Raw genomic sequence first — 16,748 nt, 5'->3', positions numbered from 1 at the left:
GACCCCATGAGCCCAAGGGTTGGAGGCTGCAGTGAGCGCACTCCAGCTTGGGCAACAGATGAGGGTGGGCGGAACAAGAACCTGCTACTCCTGTGTCAGTTGGCGTGATGGTGGTGGGCTACCTGGCCCTAGTGCACGGCTTTTCCCATCTCACCCCTCAGGATCTGGGCCTCTGCCCCTGCCTCCCATCCTGACAAACCACTCTCTCTAAGAGCAGAGCTTTAATTTCAGAAGTTTTAGTGTATTTACAAAAGTCCACAGCTCCAGCTGAAGGCCCCATTGTTCCGTGCTCGCCCCCGCCTTGGGACAGTTCAGCTTGCTTTGTGCTTGTCCAGGCAGAGGGCATAGGACTGCCAAGTTTCTATTAGTGTAACATGATTGATTTTAAAAAACAACAAAAAAAAACCAAAAACAAACAAAAACTGCTTATGTACTGTGAAAAAGGCTCAGGGACGAACCAGGAGCCCCTGAGCAGCCTTGCTGGTGAGGACACCCAAAACGGGCATGAGGCATAGCGTCTCTCATCCGGGCATGAGGCATAGCGTCTCTCATCCTCGCAACCACCCACTCAAGCTCTTGAGCCCACGGCGCTCCTCTCTCCGCGCGCTCAGTGCTGTCAGCGGCGCGCAGCTGAGAAAAGCTATGTACATCTAGAGGGTAGCACCAAGTAGGCGGCTGCTAGCCCCTGTTTGCCCCTCCAGGACCCCTCCTCTCCAGAAAAAAGTGGGGTTGGAAGGGGATCTTGCAGGACCATCCTTAGAGCTGCCCGCAGGGGCGCAGCCTCATCTGAGAAGACCGGGCCCGGGCGGGAGGGCGGCGGGGCTGCACAGCGCCTCCTCGATGTCCTCCAGGCAACCCAGCAGGTCCATGTCGCGGAGCACGCGGCCCAGCAGCTCCAGCGTGGCCTCGCGTCGTGGCGTGCGCCGCCTCCAGGTCGCCAGCATGCTGTATTGCGCCTCGCGCAGGCAGCGCCCGTTCTGCAGCTCCAGCCGATCGATCTCGTGGTCGCTCAGCCCTAGGCGCCGCACGAATTCCTTCCAGCGCAACGGGGGCACGTTCTCCACCACGGCATACAGCGTCGCGGGGTCATCAGCTGCGGGGACGCAGGCCGGTGAGCCTCGGGCGGCAACCCCAGGCCCCGCCCCGCATCCCGTGCCCTCCGCTTCTCCTGGTCCCTTCTGGGAGGCCGCCCGCGCTCACCCGGCCCTCCCCCAGCCTCCTCCCCCCAGTCTCCAGCGGCAGGAGAAACTCACTCTCTAGGCTCTGTGGCTTGTGGGCGCTGTCCTCCCACTTCTGAAGGGGAGTGGGGATGGGGGCAGAGGCGAGGGCTGTTGCAAGGATGGGGTCAGCCCCCAGGTAGGGTGGTGCCATCTCTCTGCGGGAAGCCGCGAAGTTGGGACAGTCACCGGGGGTATAGGTGGAGCTGGAGGTGAAGGTGGAACTGGGCATGGGACTGAAGCCCAGGGTGGGGGTGAAGCCTGGAGTGGGACTGAAGTTTGGGGTTGGGGCCAGGGGCTTAGTAGTAGTTCCTTCAAGCTCCCCCTGAAAGAGAGAAGGTGGTGAAGCATTAGTGGGGGAGCAAAACCAACCCTGGCCCTCTTTATTCTGGATAGGGGCTGGGACTTAGAGGGAATGAGGCGAGCCTCCGGGAGGTGAAGGATGATTCCAGGGGATCTGAGTATTAGGCAATTATGAGGAACGGTCAGGGACATCTGGGAGTAGCTCTCTGATTTCATCTCACCTCTTTTTCAGGTGTTGATTTCCCACAAACTGAGAAAAAAGAAAGAAAGCATCATAAATTTCACTTCCTCTCTCAGCCCTGGCACCCTAGACTCAGCTGGCAGTGGGGACTTGTGGTGACACGCCTCAGGGCCTATGTGGCCCCAGGGACGAGAGAGCTACTCATGCAGCTCGACCTCTCCCCAGCCATCCAGGGCCACCTTCTACCCAGAGTCCGCAGCAGTGTGAACTGAGGGGACATTCCTCACCTCCCTCCACATATGTCCATCGCACCCACCCACATCCTCCCTCACCCCCACCAGCTCCATCTCCCTCCCAAAGGCCCCACTCACCAATGGCGTAGAGCTTGGACTTCCACCGTTGGTAGCGATACATTAAACCAATGAAGAGGAGGGATAAAAGGCAAAGACCAAAGAAGATGACCAGGGGCAACAGCACTGTGGTGCCTGGAGACAAAGCAGGTGTTGGTCAGAGGAGGGGGCAGAGGGGGGCCACAGGGATAGACGGATGGGTGGGATGGATGGGTCGGGGCAAGGAGAGGGAGAGGGCAGGTGAGCACGGTCACTTCTCCTCACCTGAGTCCTCAGTGCCCTTAACATTCTCAGTCTGGGGTAGGCACAACTTGGTGCACTCCAGGGTTTTCTTACAGCTAAAAGAAGAGATGGCACTGGTGAATAGAGGCCCTACCATTGGAGGAACGCAGAAAAACAGCAACACAGATTGTTGGACATCCTTTACAAATATTTTTGCTGTCTCTTGATATAATTTGTTTTGGGAACTGATGCAGAAGAATGAAACAGTTAATCATAGGATCATTTAATTTTAGAATTGGCAGGGATCTTGAAAAGGCTGTGGAGAAAATGTGAAAAGCAGTCAGGGTCATCACATGAATTCCAGTCCATTCCTTGGCTAGCAGTGTGAATCTAGGCAAGCCATTAACCCCCAAGCCTCGGTTTCCTCATCATCACAGGGATCACCCACCTCTCAGGATTGAGGATTAAGCAAAATGATTATGCCTCATTTAATTAATAAGTGCTTGAGAAGGTAACTAGCTCGCTGTTATGGGATTGCTGTTTCATCACTGTTTTGCTGATAAGAATCCTTTCGCAAAGAGAGGTTTAAGGGCTTTTTCTTAAATGACACTGCTAGTTACAATCCCTGACTTCGGGGAGGGGGAGTCAAACATGCATATGAAAAATTTATTTTATTTTTATTTATTTATTTATTTATTTTTTGAGACGGAGTCTCGCTGTGTCTCCCAGGCTGGAGTGCAGTGGCGTGATCTCGGCTCACTGCAAGCTCCGCCTCCTGGGTTCACGCCATTCTCCCGCCTCAGCCTCCCAAGTAGCTGAGACTACAGGCGCCCGCCACCACGCCCGGCTAGTTTTTTGTATTTTTAGTAGAGACAGGGTTTCACCATGTTAGCCAGGATAGTCTCGATCTCCTGACCTCGTGATCCACCCGCCTCGGCCTCCCGAAGTGCTGGGATTACAGGCTTGAGCCACCGCGCCCGGCGAAAAATTTAAAAATACATGTTACTGGGGCAGCCAGAGAGCACGCTGTAGAACTAGCAGAACTTCCACATTGGGAGTTGTCACTGGACAGTGTGGAGTGATGAGAACTCTAAGGGGTGGTGCTGGAAGGAACTTGAGAGAGTGAGTTCCCAGCAGGAAGCTGAAAGCAGGGAGAGGCACTTTAGCCCACCTCTCAAGCTCATGGTGAGAACCACATAGAATAGTATAAAAGTGCTTTCAAGAAGAAACGGAGCCAGGTGTGGTGGCTCACGGCTATAATCCCAGCACTTTGGGAGGCCGAGGCGGGTCAAAGTCAGGAGATCGAGACCATCAGGAGATTGAGACCATCCTGGCTAACACAGTGAAATCCCATCTCTACTAAAAATACAAAAAAAATTAGCCAGGCATGTTGGCGGGCGCCTGTAGTCCCAGCTTCTCGGGAGGCTGAGGCAGGAGAATGGTGTAAACCCAGGAGGTGGAGCTTGCAGTGAGCCGAGATCGCGCCATTGCACTCCAGCCTGGGCATTAGAGTGAGACTCCATCTCAAAAATTAAAAAAAAAAGTGCTTTCAGGAAGAGACAAGCCAGGTGCGGTGGCTCACGTCTATAATCCCAGCACTCTGGGAGGCTGAAGCGGGTGGATAACCAGGAGTTTGAGACCAGCCTGACCAAACTGGTAAAACCCCATCTGTACTAAAAATACAAAAATTAGCCAGGCATGGTGGCACGTGCCTGTAATCCCAGCTACTCGGGAGGCTGAGGCAGGAGAGTCGCTTGAACCTGAGAGGCAGAGGTTGCAGTGAGCCAAGGTTGCGCCACTGCATTCCAGCCTGGGCAACAGAGCAGGACTCTGTCTCAAAAAAAAAAAAAAAAAAAAAAGATGAAGATTAATGGAAAATAAATAGCTTTGTGTCAGATGTGTTGCAGGTTTTGTTTGTTTGTTTTTGGTTCTCATAAATTCACCAAATGAATGTCATTATGCTTACTTTAAATATAAGAACGGCAAGGCCCAGGCCAGGCTTGGTGGCTCATGCCTGTAATCCTCGCACTTTGGGAGGCCGGAGGATTGCTCGAGCCCAGGAGTCCGAGGCTAGCCTGGGCAACATCGTAGGACCCTGTCTCTACAAAAAGTAAAAAATTAGCTGGCTGTAGTGGTGTGTGCCTGTAGTCCCAGCTACTCAGGAGGCTAAGGCAAGAGGATGGCTTGAGCCGTGGAGGTGGAGGCTGAGCCATGGTTGTGCCACTGCACTCCAGCCTGGGTGACAGAATGAAACCCTGTCTCAAAAATAAATAAATAAATAAAAGTCAGGCTCAGAGATGTTAAGAAGCTTGCCCAAGGTCACATAGCCAATAAGTGGCTATGCTGGGGTTCAAACTCTGAGAGCCCTCAGAGTTTATTCTTTGCAAGTGAGTGACAAGAACAGCCACTGTGGAGCCAGGAGTGAGGAGGCCTGGACACAGAGACTAAGGGGGAAATACCATATTTCATCAAACCTAAGATGCCATCAAGAATAAAAGGCACTTTTCTTTACCTGACTACTCAGACACGCACAAAGCTGCCAATTAAACCTTGATGAATCATCAATTACAGGAAGTTTGATTTCAGAGCTGTCAGAGTGTATGTCCTAGAATCAATGAACTATCGTAGATCCTATGGCCCAAGAATCTACATATCTGAGTTGGAAGGCCTACAAGTCCTTGGGGCATGATCTTCTATCCTCAAAGACTCCTTAAGATTTGAAGAGCGAGGCCGGGCGCGGTGGCTCAAGCCTGTAATCCCAGCACTTTGGGAGGCCGAGACGGGTGGATCACGAGGTCAGGAGATCGAGACCATCCTGGCTAACACAGTGAAACCCCGGCTCTACTAAAAAATACAAAAAACTAGCCGGGCGAGGTGGCGGGCGCCTGTAGTCCCAGCTACTCCGGAGGCTGAGGCAGGAGAATGGCGTGAACCTGGGAGGCGGAGCTTGCAGTAAGCTGAGATCTGGCCACTGCACTCCAGCCTGGGTGACAGAGCCAGACTCCGTCTCAAAAAAAAAAAAAAAAAAAAAGAGGCCGGGTGCAGTGTTTCAAGCCTGTAATCCCAGCACTTTGGGAGGCCGAGACGGGCGGATCACGAGGTCAGGAGATTGAGACCATCCTGGCTAACACTGTGAAACCCCGTCTCTACTAAAAAATACAAAAAATTAGCTGGGCGTGGTGGCGGGCGCCTGTAGTCCCAGCTACTCCGGAGGCTGAGCCAGGAGAAAGGCATGAACCTGGGAGGCAGAGCTTGCAGTGAGTCAAGATCGCACCACTGCACTCCAGCTTGGGCGACAGAACGAGACTCTGTCTCCAAAAAAAAAAAAAAAAGATTTGAAGAGCAAGGGGAAGGACTGCCTGGTGTCTTAACGAAGTGTCTCCCACTCAGCCAGTAGGAGCCTGAGCACTCTGGGGCATCCTGGCATCCGTTGTCCCACTAGTGGCTCCCATCAAAGTCACCCATCCCAATCCATGCCACCATCCAGTGCCCAGCAGCTCTCAGAGATACTCACTTACTACAGGAGACACACTCGTTTTCTCTTAGAAAGAACCCTGCATGGCAGGTGCACACGGTATTCTGTTTCTCCTGGCCTGTAGGGAGAAGTGCAGCACAGCTAAAGAAGGAGCACCCTGCACCCTCACCCCACAGGACAGAGGAAGTGACGAGGGAAAGGGTGGGGGCGGCCAGAGAGGAGTTGGTCGTCAGACCCACAGACTATGGGAGGGGAAGGAAAGGAAATGCCGCTACATGGGGAAGGGCCAGTCCCTGGGGTGGGGAGAGGGCTTGGCGTCAGGAGAGCTGCACTCACAGGAGAGGTGCACGGTCCCATTGAGGCAGAGGCTGCAATTGAAGCACTGGAAAAGGTTTTCACTCCAATAATACCGGTACTGGTTCTTCCTGCAGCCACACACGGTGTCCCGGTCCACGGTGCAAGAAGAGATCTCCACCTGGCCCATTTCTGGTGAGGGGAGAAGATGGGGTATGAGTCCTGCATCCTCCTGTCCCTGCATCTCCTTCCTGATATTCCCCTAAGTGTGTGTCTGTCTCTGTAACACACACTCACATCCACGCAGTGTCCCAACACACACACCTTCCTGCCCACACCAACCAGCCTGCACACAGACAGGCATGCACACACCGGTCAAGGCCCGCCTGACTCTCCAGCCTGTGCACACTCACCCTTTCGGCATTTGGAGCAGCTGAGGCAGTGCCTGAGGTGGTTCTCTGAAGCGGTGAAGGAGCCGCTCTCACACTCCCTGCAGTCCGTATCCTGCCCCGGGCCTGGACAGTCATTGTACAAGTAGGTTCCTGTGAATGGAGCAGCAGTTAGGCTGCAGGTGAGAGTTCAAGGAAGGAGCCCCATGCTAGGGACAACAGCCAGAGCCAATTCCCTGAAGTCTCTAGGAGAGGAGGGAGGGAGAAAATCCCAGTCCAGGAGAGGCAGCAAAGTTAGGGAAGAACATCTGGAAGAAGCAGAGGAAGAAGCAGCACCCCAGACCTGAGGGCATTCACCGTTTCCACTTGCCCCTACCTTTGTGGCACTTGGTACAGCAAACGGAATTATTTTGAGGGTGGATGTATTTTCCTTGGGGACACACACTATCTCTCTTCTCCCTGTCCCTGAGGGGAGGGACCAGTCCAATAACCCCTGAGGGGTATATTCCCACCAACAGCTCCAGGAGCACCTGGGGAAGAATCAGATAGAGGATAGACACCATCAAGAGAGGGAGGGATGGGAAGCTTAGGGGCAGCAGATCTAAAACTTCCCCAGCTCTGGCCGGGTGCAGTGGCTCAAGCCTGTAATCCCAGCACTTTGCGAGGCCGAGTCGGGCGGATCACGAGGTCAGGAGATCGAGACCATCCTGGCTAACTCGGTGAAACCCCGTCTCTACTAAAAAATACAAAAAACTAGCTGGGCGAGGTGGCAGGCGCCTGTAGTCCCAGATACACGGGAGGCTGAGGCAGGAGAATGGCGTAAACCTGGGAGGCGGAGGTTGCAGTGAGCTGAGATCCAGCCACTGCACTCCAGCCCAGGCGACAGAGCAAGACTCCATCTCAATAAATAAATAAATAAATAAAAAATAAAAATAAAAATAAATAAATAAAACTTCCCCAGCTCAAGTCCTTCCTTGTGAAACATGCTGCCCAGGCCAACCCACTCACCAACGTTAGAGTTCTTCCTTGAATCTTAGACAGTTGGGATCATATAATCTGATGCTTATTGTTCTCTAGTTGTCCTGTGTGTTCATTTTTGTTCCCTCAACTCAAAGCTAGTAGGCCCCAGACCTAAGCTGTATTTTTTTTTTTTTGAGACAGGATCTTGCTCTGTTGTCCAGGTTGGAGTGATAAAATCACCGCAGCCTCCACCATCCACACTCAAGCAGTCCTCCCACCTTAGCCTCCTGAATAGCTGGGACTACAGGCGTGCACCACCATGCCCAGCTAATTTTTTTTTATTTTTAGTAGAGGCAGGGTCTTGTTATGTTGCTCAGGCTGGTCTCAAAATCCTGAGCTCAAGTGATCCTCCCACCTTGACTTCCCAAAGTGCTAGGATTACAGGCGTGAGTCCAGCCCCGTATTTTATCCTTACTGTGAAATCCCCCACAGCAGCCCACAGTGCTGGACGCAGGGCAGATGTTGAAAGGATGTGTTTTTGATTGGGAATTGGCAGGTTACTTCAGTGATGGCCCTTTCTTCCAACAAGCAGCCCTAAAGATTGGGGCGGTGTTTCTTCCTCTGGGTGCTGGGTTCACCGTGTGATTGCTTTGTGAACATTCACAGAGGTAAACAGTGAGGATCTGTGCACATCCCGGGAGTATTTCTAAAAAGGTCAGCTGGTGGTGGGGGCGAGTGATGTTCCTGTGAGCTCCATTCCTGGGGAGCGGGCAGAAGCAGAAGGAAGTTTCTTTACATGCTTGTATCAAACCTTACTCCGCCTCCTGCCCTCACATTCCCTGGCCCATCCCCTCCACCTCAAAATTTACACAAACACCCGGGGTTGGCAATGACAAATGGGGAGGAGAGTAAAAGGGAAAGGTTGGGGATCCCACATGGGTAGATGGGGGACAAAGTTGAGATGGGGGGAGGAGTGGGCAAAGGTGTGCAGGACACTCAAATAGAGCTGGCCAAGGCTAGTGACTCAGCTTGGATGACTGTCAGGTGGGAGCTGAGGGCGTGCTGGGGAGTCCTGGAGCCCCTGCACGCCACGGTATTCTGGAAGGTACGCTTTGCAGTCTCAGGCCAACCTCACAGCAGCTAAACGGCTTGTCCTGTTCTGGCATCAGTGCCAGGAAAGCAAAGCCAGGAGTGAATATTTAGCTCCAACTTGGACTTTGATCTCTGCCAGCTTCATTTCTGGTTTTCCCTGGGCTTCGGTTTTGTTTTTTTTTTTTTCTCTACTATAAGAGACACTTTGTGTAAAGATAAGAGGGTGTCCTCAACGTCTGTTAAACACTGAGGAGTAACTGACTCACCAGATCACAGAAACCCTAGCGCGGGGAAGGAGGGCCAGGCAGCCCACAGCCACCCAGCCTCACCAACTCCACATTTCGGAGCAGGAGGCCAGTCAGAGCCTGAGTCAGCCACTGGGAGATGCTGCAGCTGTAGCTGCGCAGGCCCGGAAGTTCAAGCCTCAGCCGCAAACATGGGAAGTCACACACAGAAACACAACAGCAGCCCCCGCAGGTGGAGGTGTGCGCCCCTGCTCAGAGGACAACCTTCCCCAGCCCACGCCAGCCAACGCCGTGCCACCTCCCCTGAGAACAGGACTGGGGCTTCCAGGGCAACAGGAAGGGTTTGGGGTGGTGATGGGAAGAACTTCCCAATCCTGAAAGTGTGGTTCCTTTCCCTGAAGAAGCTATTGGAGCACCCAAGGTCACTGGCACTTTGAATCCCATCCAGGGGGCTTGAGGCAGAGTCAACAGGCAGAGACAGAGTCATGACGAAGAACTGGGGGATGCCAGCCCCAGACAGCCTTAAAGGGAGCTTTTCAGGGACCTCTGGCCAGTGGGGAATGAGCCTCCCTGCGGGGAGGGAGGGAGAGAGGCTTTCTCAGGCCACATGTTCCCTTCTCTTTCCAGCACTCTGGGGGTTAAGTCAGATCCGGGAAAGGGAAATATTTTCCCAGCAACTCCGCCCCAGTGACTCAGGCCAGAGGGAGGGAGATCCAGGGAGGGGAGAGGGAACTAGCAGCTTCCCCAGCTCCTCAAGGGTCATGAGTCAGCAGAAAGGCAGAAGGCACCAGCCTGCAAGAGGGACTCCATCTAATCCCTTCTTCCTATGGCCCAGTCCCTCCTTCCCATCCCCACTCAACCCCCTTTCAACCCCTCCCCTTTCCAAAAGCCAGGCCACAGACCCTTGTCCCACTTGGCCCTCATGTTCCGGGAAATGCCTCCCTCTCCCCGTTCCATCCCAAAGGGAAGTCTCCCTCGACCCTGGCTTCCGCCCATCAGGTCTGTGCCCTCCCCTCCCTGAGGGCCACTTGGCTCCTCCTAGCCCCTCAGCATCCTTTAGCTGAGGCCCCGCCCCAGCTCCTCCTCCCAGTTCAACACCCGTCCCGTGAGCTCTCACTCCAGCCCCCAACACGCCCCAGTCCCAGCAGGAAGCAAGCCGAGGCTGCCCTCCCACCCTGGGTTCACCACGTTCCCACAGCCTGGCTGGTTCTGGCCAGCTGTGCTGGGTTTGGGGGCCTCCCTGGCGTCCCCAGACAATCCTTAGGAAATAAGGCCAGTTCTGAGTCTCCACAGCCCCTCCCCAAGCCCACTGGCAGCACAGGAAAGGCTCCAGAGCCCTGAACACCCACTTCCAGGAACGAGGGAGCAGGCGAGAAGGGATGCCAGACGGAAGAACCAGCCCTGCTTCCCAGGCTTCCCCTGGCCCCCAGAATGCTCCGGGTCAGCCCTCTCTGACCCCTGGGAGCCAGGGCCCTCAGACTCCCCACCACTGGGCACCACTGCTGGCATCAGCTGGCCCCAGTGAGCCCAGTCCTCAGCAGTTGCATTAGTGAAGCAAAACAGCCGAAACAGGAGGTGAGCTCTTCAGGCCCAGACTCCAGCCTGGAGCAGAAGGGCCGGAAGCTGGGGTGCCTGTGGAGAGACAGTTGAGGGGGTGGCCCAACACCCCTCCAACTCCCCCACAATTTCCGCCAGAGAAGGCTTTAAAGTGTGACTTCCTGTGCTGGGGCTGCAGAGTGGGGAGGCGAAGCTGAGATCGGCCTTGTGGTCTGACCCTGATCCAGCCACCTTGCAGGGACCCAATCAGTCTTCCTTTCCCCCTCATTCATGTGTCTGTTCATTTAATGTCAAGATGTTGGGGGAGGCCATGGCAGCTTCTCCTCCAAGCGCCCAGCTGAGATCCCATCTTCCTCCCATGAAACCTCCATTGATGATATCTGTTTCCTCCACCCCAGCTCCTGAGACCCACAGCCCCTGTGGGCTCAACTCACGTGAACTGACCCTATCTACTTTTGGCTCTTATCATAATATGGTTATGTTGGTTGACAGATAGGATCTCCCCAAAGTGACCACGAACCTTGTAAGATGACAGATCAAATAATGTGTTGGTCAGAAAGTGTCTTATCCTCCCCTGGTGTCCTCTCAGCTCCCAGAACCAGGCCTCCAGACTGGGAGCAGATAAATACAGATCAACTGATCGATCTAATGACACATCTGTCTTCCACTCTGGTGGAAGCCAGTGATTCTCAAAGAGGGAGATGAGGAGACAGCACCCCTAGTAGGAATATATTTATCTCCAGGGGAGAGTTTTCAGACCATCCCCCCACCTCCCCACACACAAGCACACACACCCTTACTGAAGAGTCTGGTGTGCTCCTCTCCTTTTGAGAACCACTGATGAGTGAACACAGTGCGTCCGAATTATACAAAGGCAGAAAGAAGTTGGAGCACCTCTCCTCTAGCTTGGTAGGTGCACCCTTCCACACGACCATTTCCCTGGCCCTTAACATGCCCCAAACGGACTTCATCCATCTCCTCACCTAGACAAATGTCACACCATCAACTTCCCGGATGAATGTTGAGACCCTGCCACGCTCCCTCCCCAGGGCCCTGTCCCTATCCCTGCTGCCATCCCATGTGTCAGTCTTGCAAGGCCTCCCTCTGTGATCTCTTAGCCCTCTCTGCATCCCTGGGTTGCCTCACACCTGGGTTATTGCAGTCGTCTTCTAGCCTCTCTTCTGCTCCCACCCATCCTACACACATTTTTATCTTCATTCAGGCTTTAAATGGCACACACAAGTGTGTGAACCTTCCTCTCCATCTCCAGAGCCTGGCTCCAAAACACTTCCATGGTCATGGAAATGATCTGAATGGGCACCTCCAGGGATGCCTCACTTCTCTTTTTTTTTTTAAATAGGGTCTCACTCTGTCGCAGTTCACTGCAACCTTCACCACCAGGATGGAATGTAGTGGTGTGGTCAGGGCTCACTACAACCTCCACCTCCTGGGCCCAAGCGATTCTCCTGAGCTCAGTCTCCCAAATGCTGGGATGACAAGCACGCCCCACCATGCCCTGCTAATCTTCGTATTTTTTGTACAGACAGGGTTTTACTGTGTTGCCCAGGCTAGTCTCGAACTCCTGGACTCAGGCAATCCACACGCCTCGGCCTCCTGAAGTGCTAGAATTACAGGCATGAGCCACGGCACCCATCTGAGATGCCTCACCTCACTTCTAATCACAGTCCAGGCACAGAGTGTGCCCTAAGAGAACAGCTTCTGAATAAACGAATGAAATGAATTCCTCCACCTGGGACCATATTCAACACTCTTCCTCCATCCTCTCCCCGACTCCCTCTAATTTTCCCATTCATATTTCTTAGTGTTTCTCAACATGGTCTTTCCACTCCCACCAAGGTGTCTGATTTCCTGCCACCCTGCCCATCAACACAAAATCCCATCTCTCCATTTCTCTCCCCTTCCTCACATCAGTGTCCAATTCTGCCTCCCTCCTTTATAGCTACCCTGACAGGCAGTGACTTCAGATGTCAGCTCCACATCCACTTTTCTATGAGGCTTTCCCTCCCCCATCCCATCTGACCCATCTCTTGTTCCTTAATTCATTCAGCAAATAGCTAAGGAGTACAGTTTATGTGACAGGTCCTGTATGGGTGCTAGGGATGCTGAGGTGGATAATACACAGCTCGTGCTCTCAAGAACTCTCGCTTGAGTCAAAGACAGTCAGTTGTTGGCACTGACCTCTATACAGGGAATGCTGCAGTTGCACGGCGAAGGACACTGAAGCAGCGTGGGGAAGCTCCTGAATTTTCTGTAGCTGAGCACAGGAGCTGAGACCGGCTAAGCAAGGCAAGGCAGTGGACTAAGGCTCGTCTCCTTCCCCAGTTCCTTCTCCTCCCATTGGTGCTCCAGGACACCACATCACCATGCATTTGTGGATATTTTCCTCCGGATTGCTCTGACATCATTTTTCACTGTAAGCCATCTTGGTTCCTAGGCTGTAAGCTCTTTGAGAGCAGCAAAATCCTGTTTGCTTTGCCACCATCTCTCCTGTATCATTCTTCCCTACTCCCCTACCTTACCTCACCGCCCCCCCGCCCCCACGTCCACCCCCCACACAGTACGCTCTGCATTGCCCATTGAATGGTGAGACATTCAGAAGGATGTTGCATTCCCTTTGTTTCCCCTTTCCCCCAGCTCCAGGCCAGGCTTCTGTCTCTTAGGAGACGTAATCCCACCTGGGCTGAAGCACCCCAGGACCCAGGCACTTCCCTTTACCTGTTCAGGCTACATTTACCCTCTATTTTCCAAACACAGGTAACCACCCAGTAATTACTACTAATCACAGCAATATAAACACTTTATTGAGTGCTTTCTATTTGCTACAACCTGTTTCCCTGATGGACTGTCAAAGCTATGGGCAGGGATTTTGTTCTCTGCTGTAATCCCAGCACCTATCACAGTGTCTAGCCTAGAGTGGACACTTAACAAATCAAAGGAACACTTAACATGTATCAGTCTATTCAATCTTCAAAACAACAGTATGAGGTCATGACTATGACCCCCGTTGTGGAGATAAAGAAACAAAGGCGGCCGGGCGCGGTGGCTCAAGCCTGTAATCCCAGCACTTTGGGAGGCCGAGACGGGCGGATCACGAGGTCAGGAGATCGAGACCATCCTGGCTAACACGGTGAAACCCCGTCTCTACTAAAAATACAAAAAAAACTAGCTGGGCGAGGTGGCGGGTGCCTGTAGTCCCAGCTACTCGGGAGGCTGAGGCAGGAGAATGGTGTAAAAACCCAGGAGGCGGAGCTTGCAGTGAGCTGAGATCCGGCCACTGCACTCCAGCCCGGGCAACACAGCGAGACTCCATCTCAAAAAAAAAAAAAAAAAAAAAAAAAAAAAAAGAAACAAAGGCATGGAAGGTTAGGTTAATAGAAGCTGCTCCTGTTCGTGCAGCAGGTGCGTGAGGGAGCCAGGGCCGCCCCCAAACAGAAAACAGAAGCAGGATGTCAGGGCAGCTGGCTGGTGGGGAGACCGTGGGGGGAAGGACAGCGGGAGGAAGGGAAGAGGGGGTGGGACTAAGGAGGAGGGAGAAGGAGAAGAGTGAGACCCTGACAAGGGACGTGCTGCTTGGGGACCTGAGGCTGGAAATGTGGGACCGGAGCAGAGCAGAGAGGAGGGGAAGGAGGACTAGCGAGAAAAGATTTCAAAAAAAGAGGCTTTGAGAAGTCTGAGGAGAGTCTGGGGAGATTGTTGGAAAGAAAGGAATGGTGGGAGAGGAAAAGTATAAGGCACTAAAGAGAGGGGAGGTAGGCGCGGCCTTCAGAGGCCGGGCAGGGCAGGGCCACAACAGGACAGGGAAAATCTGCCCAACTAGATGGGCCCAGGGCATCTGAACGGGATGATTCCCGGGCCAAGACGTGGAGGACGATCAAGGATACATTGAAACAAGGCTGAAGCCAGAGAAGGGGACATTTTCCAGTGACGAAAACAACTTTCTACCAACTTCCCCAAACTGAACTGTAGAATAAGAAACCAAGGGATTGTTGTTTAGCTCTGTGGAAAGCAGCGGGGAGGGGAAGCTGGAGGACAGGCCCAGCGACACTGACCAGGTGGGGGTAGGGCTAGCTCCCTGGGAAGGCTCAGTCCCACAGAGGCCACCCGCCTAGCAGCAGGCAGAAGGGTAAAGAATGTCCCCAGGTGAGAGACGGGGGCTTGGCCAGGGTACTGGGGACGCTGTCCACTGGGTTGCCTTGCCCCATCCAGTGTCCCAGCCCATTCTCAAATACCTCCTGCCACAGGCATCCCAAACCCACCACACCACCCCATCCCCACTCCTCAACTCACTCCCCCACTTCACCAGCCGCCAAACTCCTGCCCTACAGGGTGTGCTTTGCCAGGTTCCACAGGCAGCCTTGCCTCCCCACGGCCCAGCACACTGCAGGCCAGCCAGCTGACTGCAGGGACAGAATTCAGAACCGTCTGGACTCCCAGAGCGCTAACCTTCCTACTCCCACTCCTTTCCTTTCCCCACCAAACCTGCCCCACCCTGGGCCTATCACCTGCCCACATTCCCGTGGCCCTCGCAAACTTCCACGGCTGTCAGGGCTCAGGGCTTCCTTTTACTCTCTCCCTCTCAAACTTCTCCCATTCCCCTGCCTCAGCGCAGCCCCTACTCCAAGCGGTGGATGCATGGGGAACCCCACACTGGCAGTGGCTGACGTTAGGACCTGCAGGCCTGAGGCCGGCGCCAGGACCAGGCCCGGGCAGGAGAGGCTCGGCCCCCTCCCGGAGAGGGGCCACGCCGGCCGGGCGGTGCTTCGCCCACCAGCCCACTCTTCCCTTTGTCCCTGGTCTCACCAGTGGCAGCAGTAGGTCAGGCACGGTGGAGAGGCCCATGCCAGACAGCTATGGCCTCTCACTCCCCCATTTGGGCTCAGGACAGTGTGGCAGCGGCAGCGCTGGCGGCTTCCCGGGACTCGGTCTGTCCAGGACGTCCCAAGTGTCTTGGGGTGACAGTTGAGGGTTGAGACTCGGGCATAGAGACCACGGCCTGGTTCCAGTGATCTTGAACCCCAAAGGCCAGAACTGGAGCCTGAGTCCAGAGAATTCTGAGAAAATTAAAGCAGAGAGGAGGAGAGAGGAGGTGGGAGGGGAAGAGTGAGGCGGTGTTGCAACAGCGGGACAGGAAGAGCTGGAGGAGGAGGCCAGAGGAGGCGGGAGGAGGAGGCCCAAGGTTCTTTAACTCTTTGTAGTCCAGTCACAAGCGCAAGAGTCTCAGATCTGGCTGCCTTGCGCCCCCAACCCACCAATCCCACCACTCCCAACCAAACACCAAGGGGCAATAAGCCGCTTCCCCGCATCCCTAGCCTTTCCCAAATGGAACACAGCAATGAAAAGACCCAGAGTTTGGGAGTCAAATTCTCTGGGTTCCAGTTCAGAATGCTTAGCTTCTTAGCTGGGTGGTCTCGGACACATAACTGAACCTCTCTGGGTCCGTTTTCCAATTTGCAGAGTGGAGATAACCTGTCTCCTGGGGTTCCTGCAAGGATTTGTTCAGACACGAGAGACATAGATAAGCGTCTGACACATGATAGATACTCCATGTCCCTTAGTAATCCTCCCCTTTACTCCACAATTCTTCACTAGCCTCCTGGTCTCCCTCTTTCTTGGGAATTTACCGATCCAATCCAAACCTCAAAGTAAGTCCTAACCCTCATTTTCTGCCCTGACTGGGTCCCTGCCACTTCTCACCCCAGGTCTCATCCAGTCGCTGCCTGGCCAGGTCCCCCCACCCTGCCCCACGGTTGATCCTTGCTCTGCCACCAATCATGGGACATCAGGCAACTCCTCTCCTAAGCCTCTGTTGGTTCCTCATTTATTAAATAGGGGTAACAATGCCTGCCCACCTACATGGGGAGAGTGATACCATGAGCATCAATGAGACATATCCACTAAGCTGCCGTGGAAATAAAGATATCTCCATCAAGTGTTCCTAGTATATTCCCAGTGCTCTTTCCTAAATATTCCAATACCTCAATTGTAACTAACCTTAGAGATCATCTACTACAACCCCCTAGGTTTTTTTTATTTCTCCATTTGCTTGTTTTTCATTTTTGTGTTTGTTTCGAGGGTCCGCTCTGTTTCCCAAGCTGGAGTGCAGTGGTACCATCACAGCACACTGCAGCCTCGACCTCCCAGGCTCAAGTAATTCTCCCACCTCAGCCTCCCAAGTAGCTGGGACTGTAGGTGCATATCACCACGCCCGGGTAATTTTTGTACTTTTTGTAGAGACAGGGTCTTGCCATGTTACACAGGCTGGTCTTGAACTCCTGGGTCCAAGCGATCTGCCCACCTCAGCCTCCCAAAGATCTAGGATTACAGGTGTGAGCCACCATGCCCGGCCAACCCCCTGGTTTTATAGAGGAGAAAACTGAGGTCCAGAAACCCAGTGTGCCAGGAGGCAGAGCCAACCGAGAACCCCAGACTCCTGACTCCCGGT

At 53.8% G+C, this 16,748-nt stretch overlaps 1 protein-coding gene across 1 annotated transcript; it reads right to left on the bottom strand.

Annotated features, from left to right (window-relative positions):
* Positions 1-206: 206 nt before the first annotated feature.
* LOC105484176 (TNF receptor superfamily member 1A) lies at positions 207-15,422 on the bottom strand. Its single transcript, XM_011745551.2, has 10 exons — positions 15,107-15,422; positions 6,808-6,961; positions 6,456-6,584; positions 6,085-6,234; positions 5,788-5,866; positions 2,316-2,389; positions 2,073-2,186; positions 1,742-1,770; positions 1,254-1,542; positions 207-1,093 (listed from the first exon to the last, which is right to left on the bottom strand). Exons 1-10 carry the CDS (start codon positions 15,143-15,145, stop codon positions 783-785), a joined length of 1,368 nt encoding a protein of 455 aa, XP_011743853.2. The 5' UTR covers positions 15,146-15,422; the 3' UTR covers positions 207-782.
* Positions 15,423-16,748: the final 1,326 nt, after the last annotated feature.

The sequence above is a fragment of the Macaca nemestrina genome, chromosome 10 (genome assembly GCF_043159975.1).
Source record: "Macaca nemestrina isolate mMacNem1 chromosome 10, mMacNem.hap1, whole genome shotgun sequence".
Classification (NCBI taxonomy): Eukaryota; Metazoa; Chordata; class Mammalia; order Primates; family Cercopithecidae; genus Macaca; species Macaca nemestrina.
Note: the sequence above shows the minus strand (reverse complement) of the source record. Positions and strands in the feature narration are given on the sequence as shown.

Coding starts and splice junctions, on each gene's coding strand:
- LOC105484176 (XM_011745551.2), bottom strand. CDS start 15,145: ATGGGCCTCTCCACCGTGCCTGACCTACTGCTGCCACTG. Junction 6,962..15,106: donor CTGACCTACTGCTGCCACTG/GTGAGACCAGGG, acceptor ATTCTTCCCCAG/GTGCTCCTGGAGCTGTTGGT. Junction 6,235..6,455: donor CTGCTCCAAATGCCGAAAGG/GTGAGTGTGCAC, acceptor TCCCCTCACCAG/AAATGGGCCAGGTGGAGATC.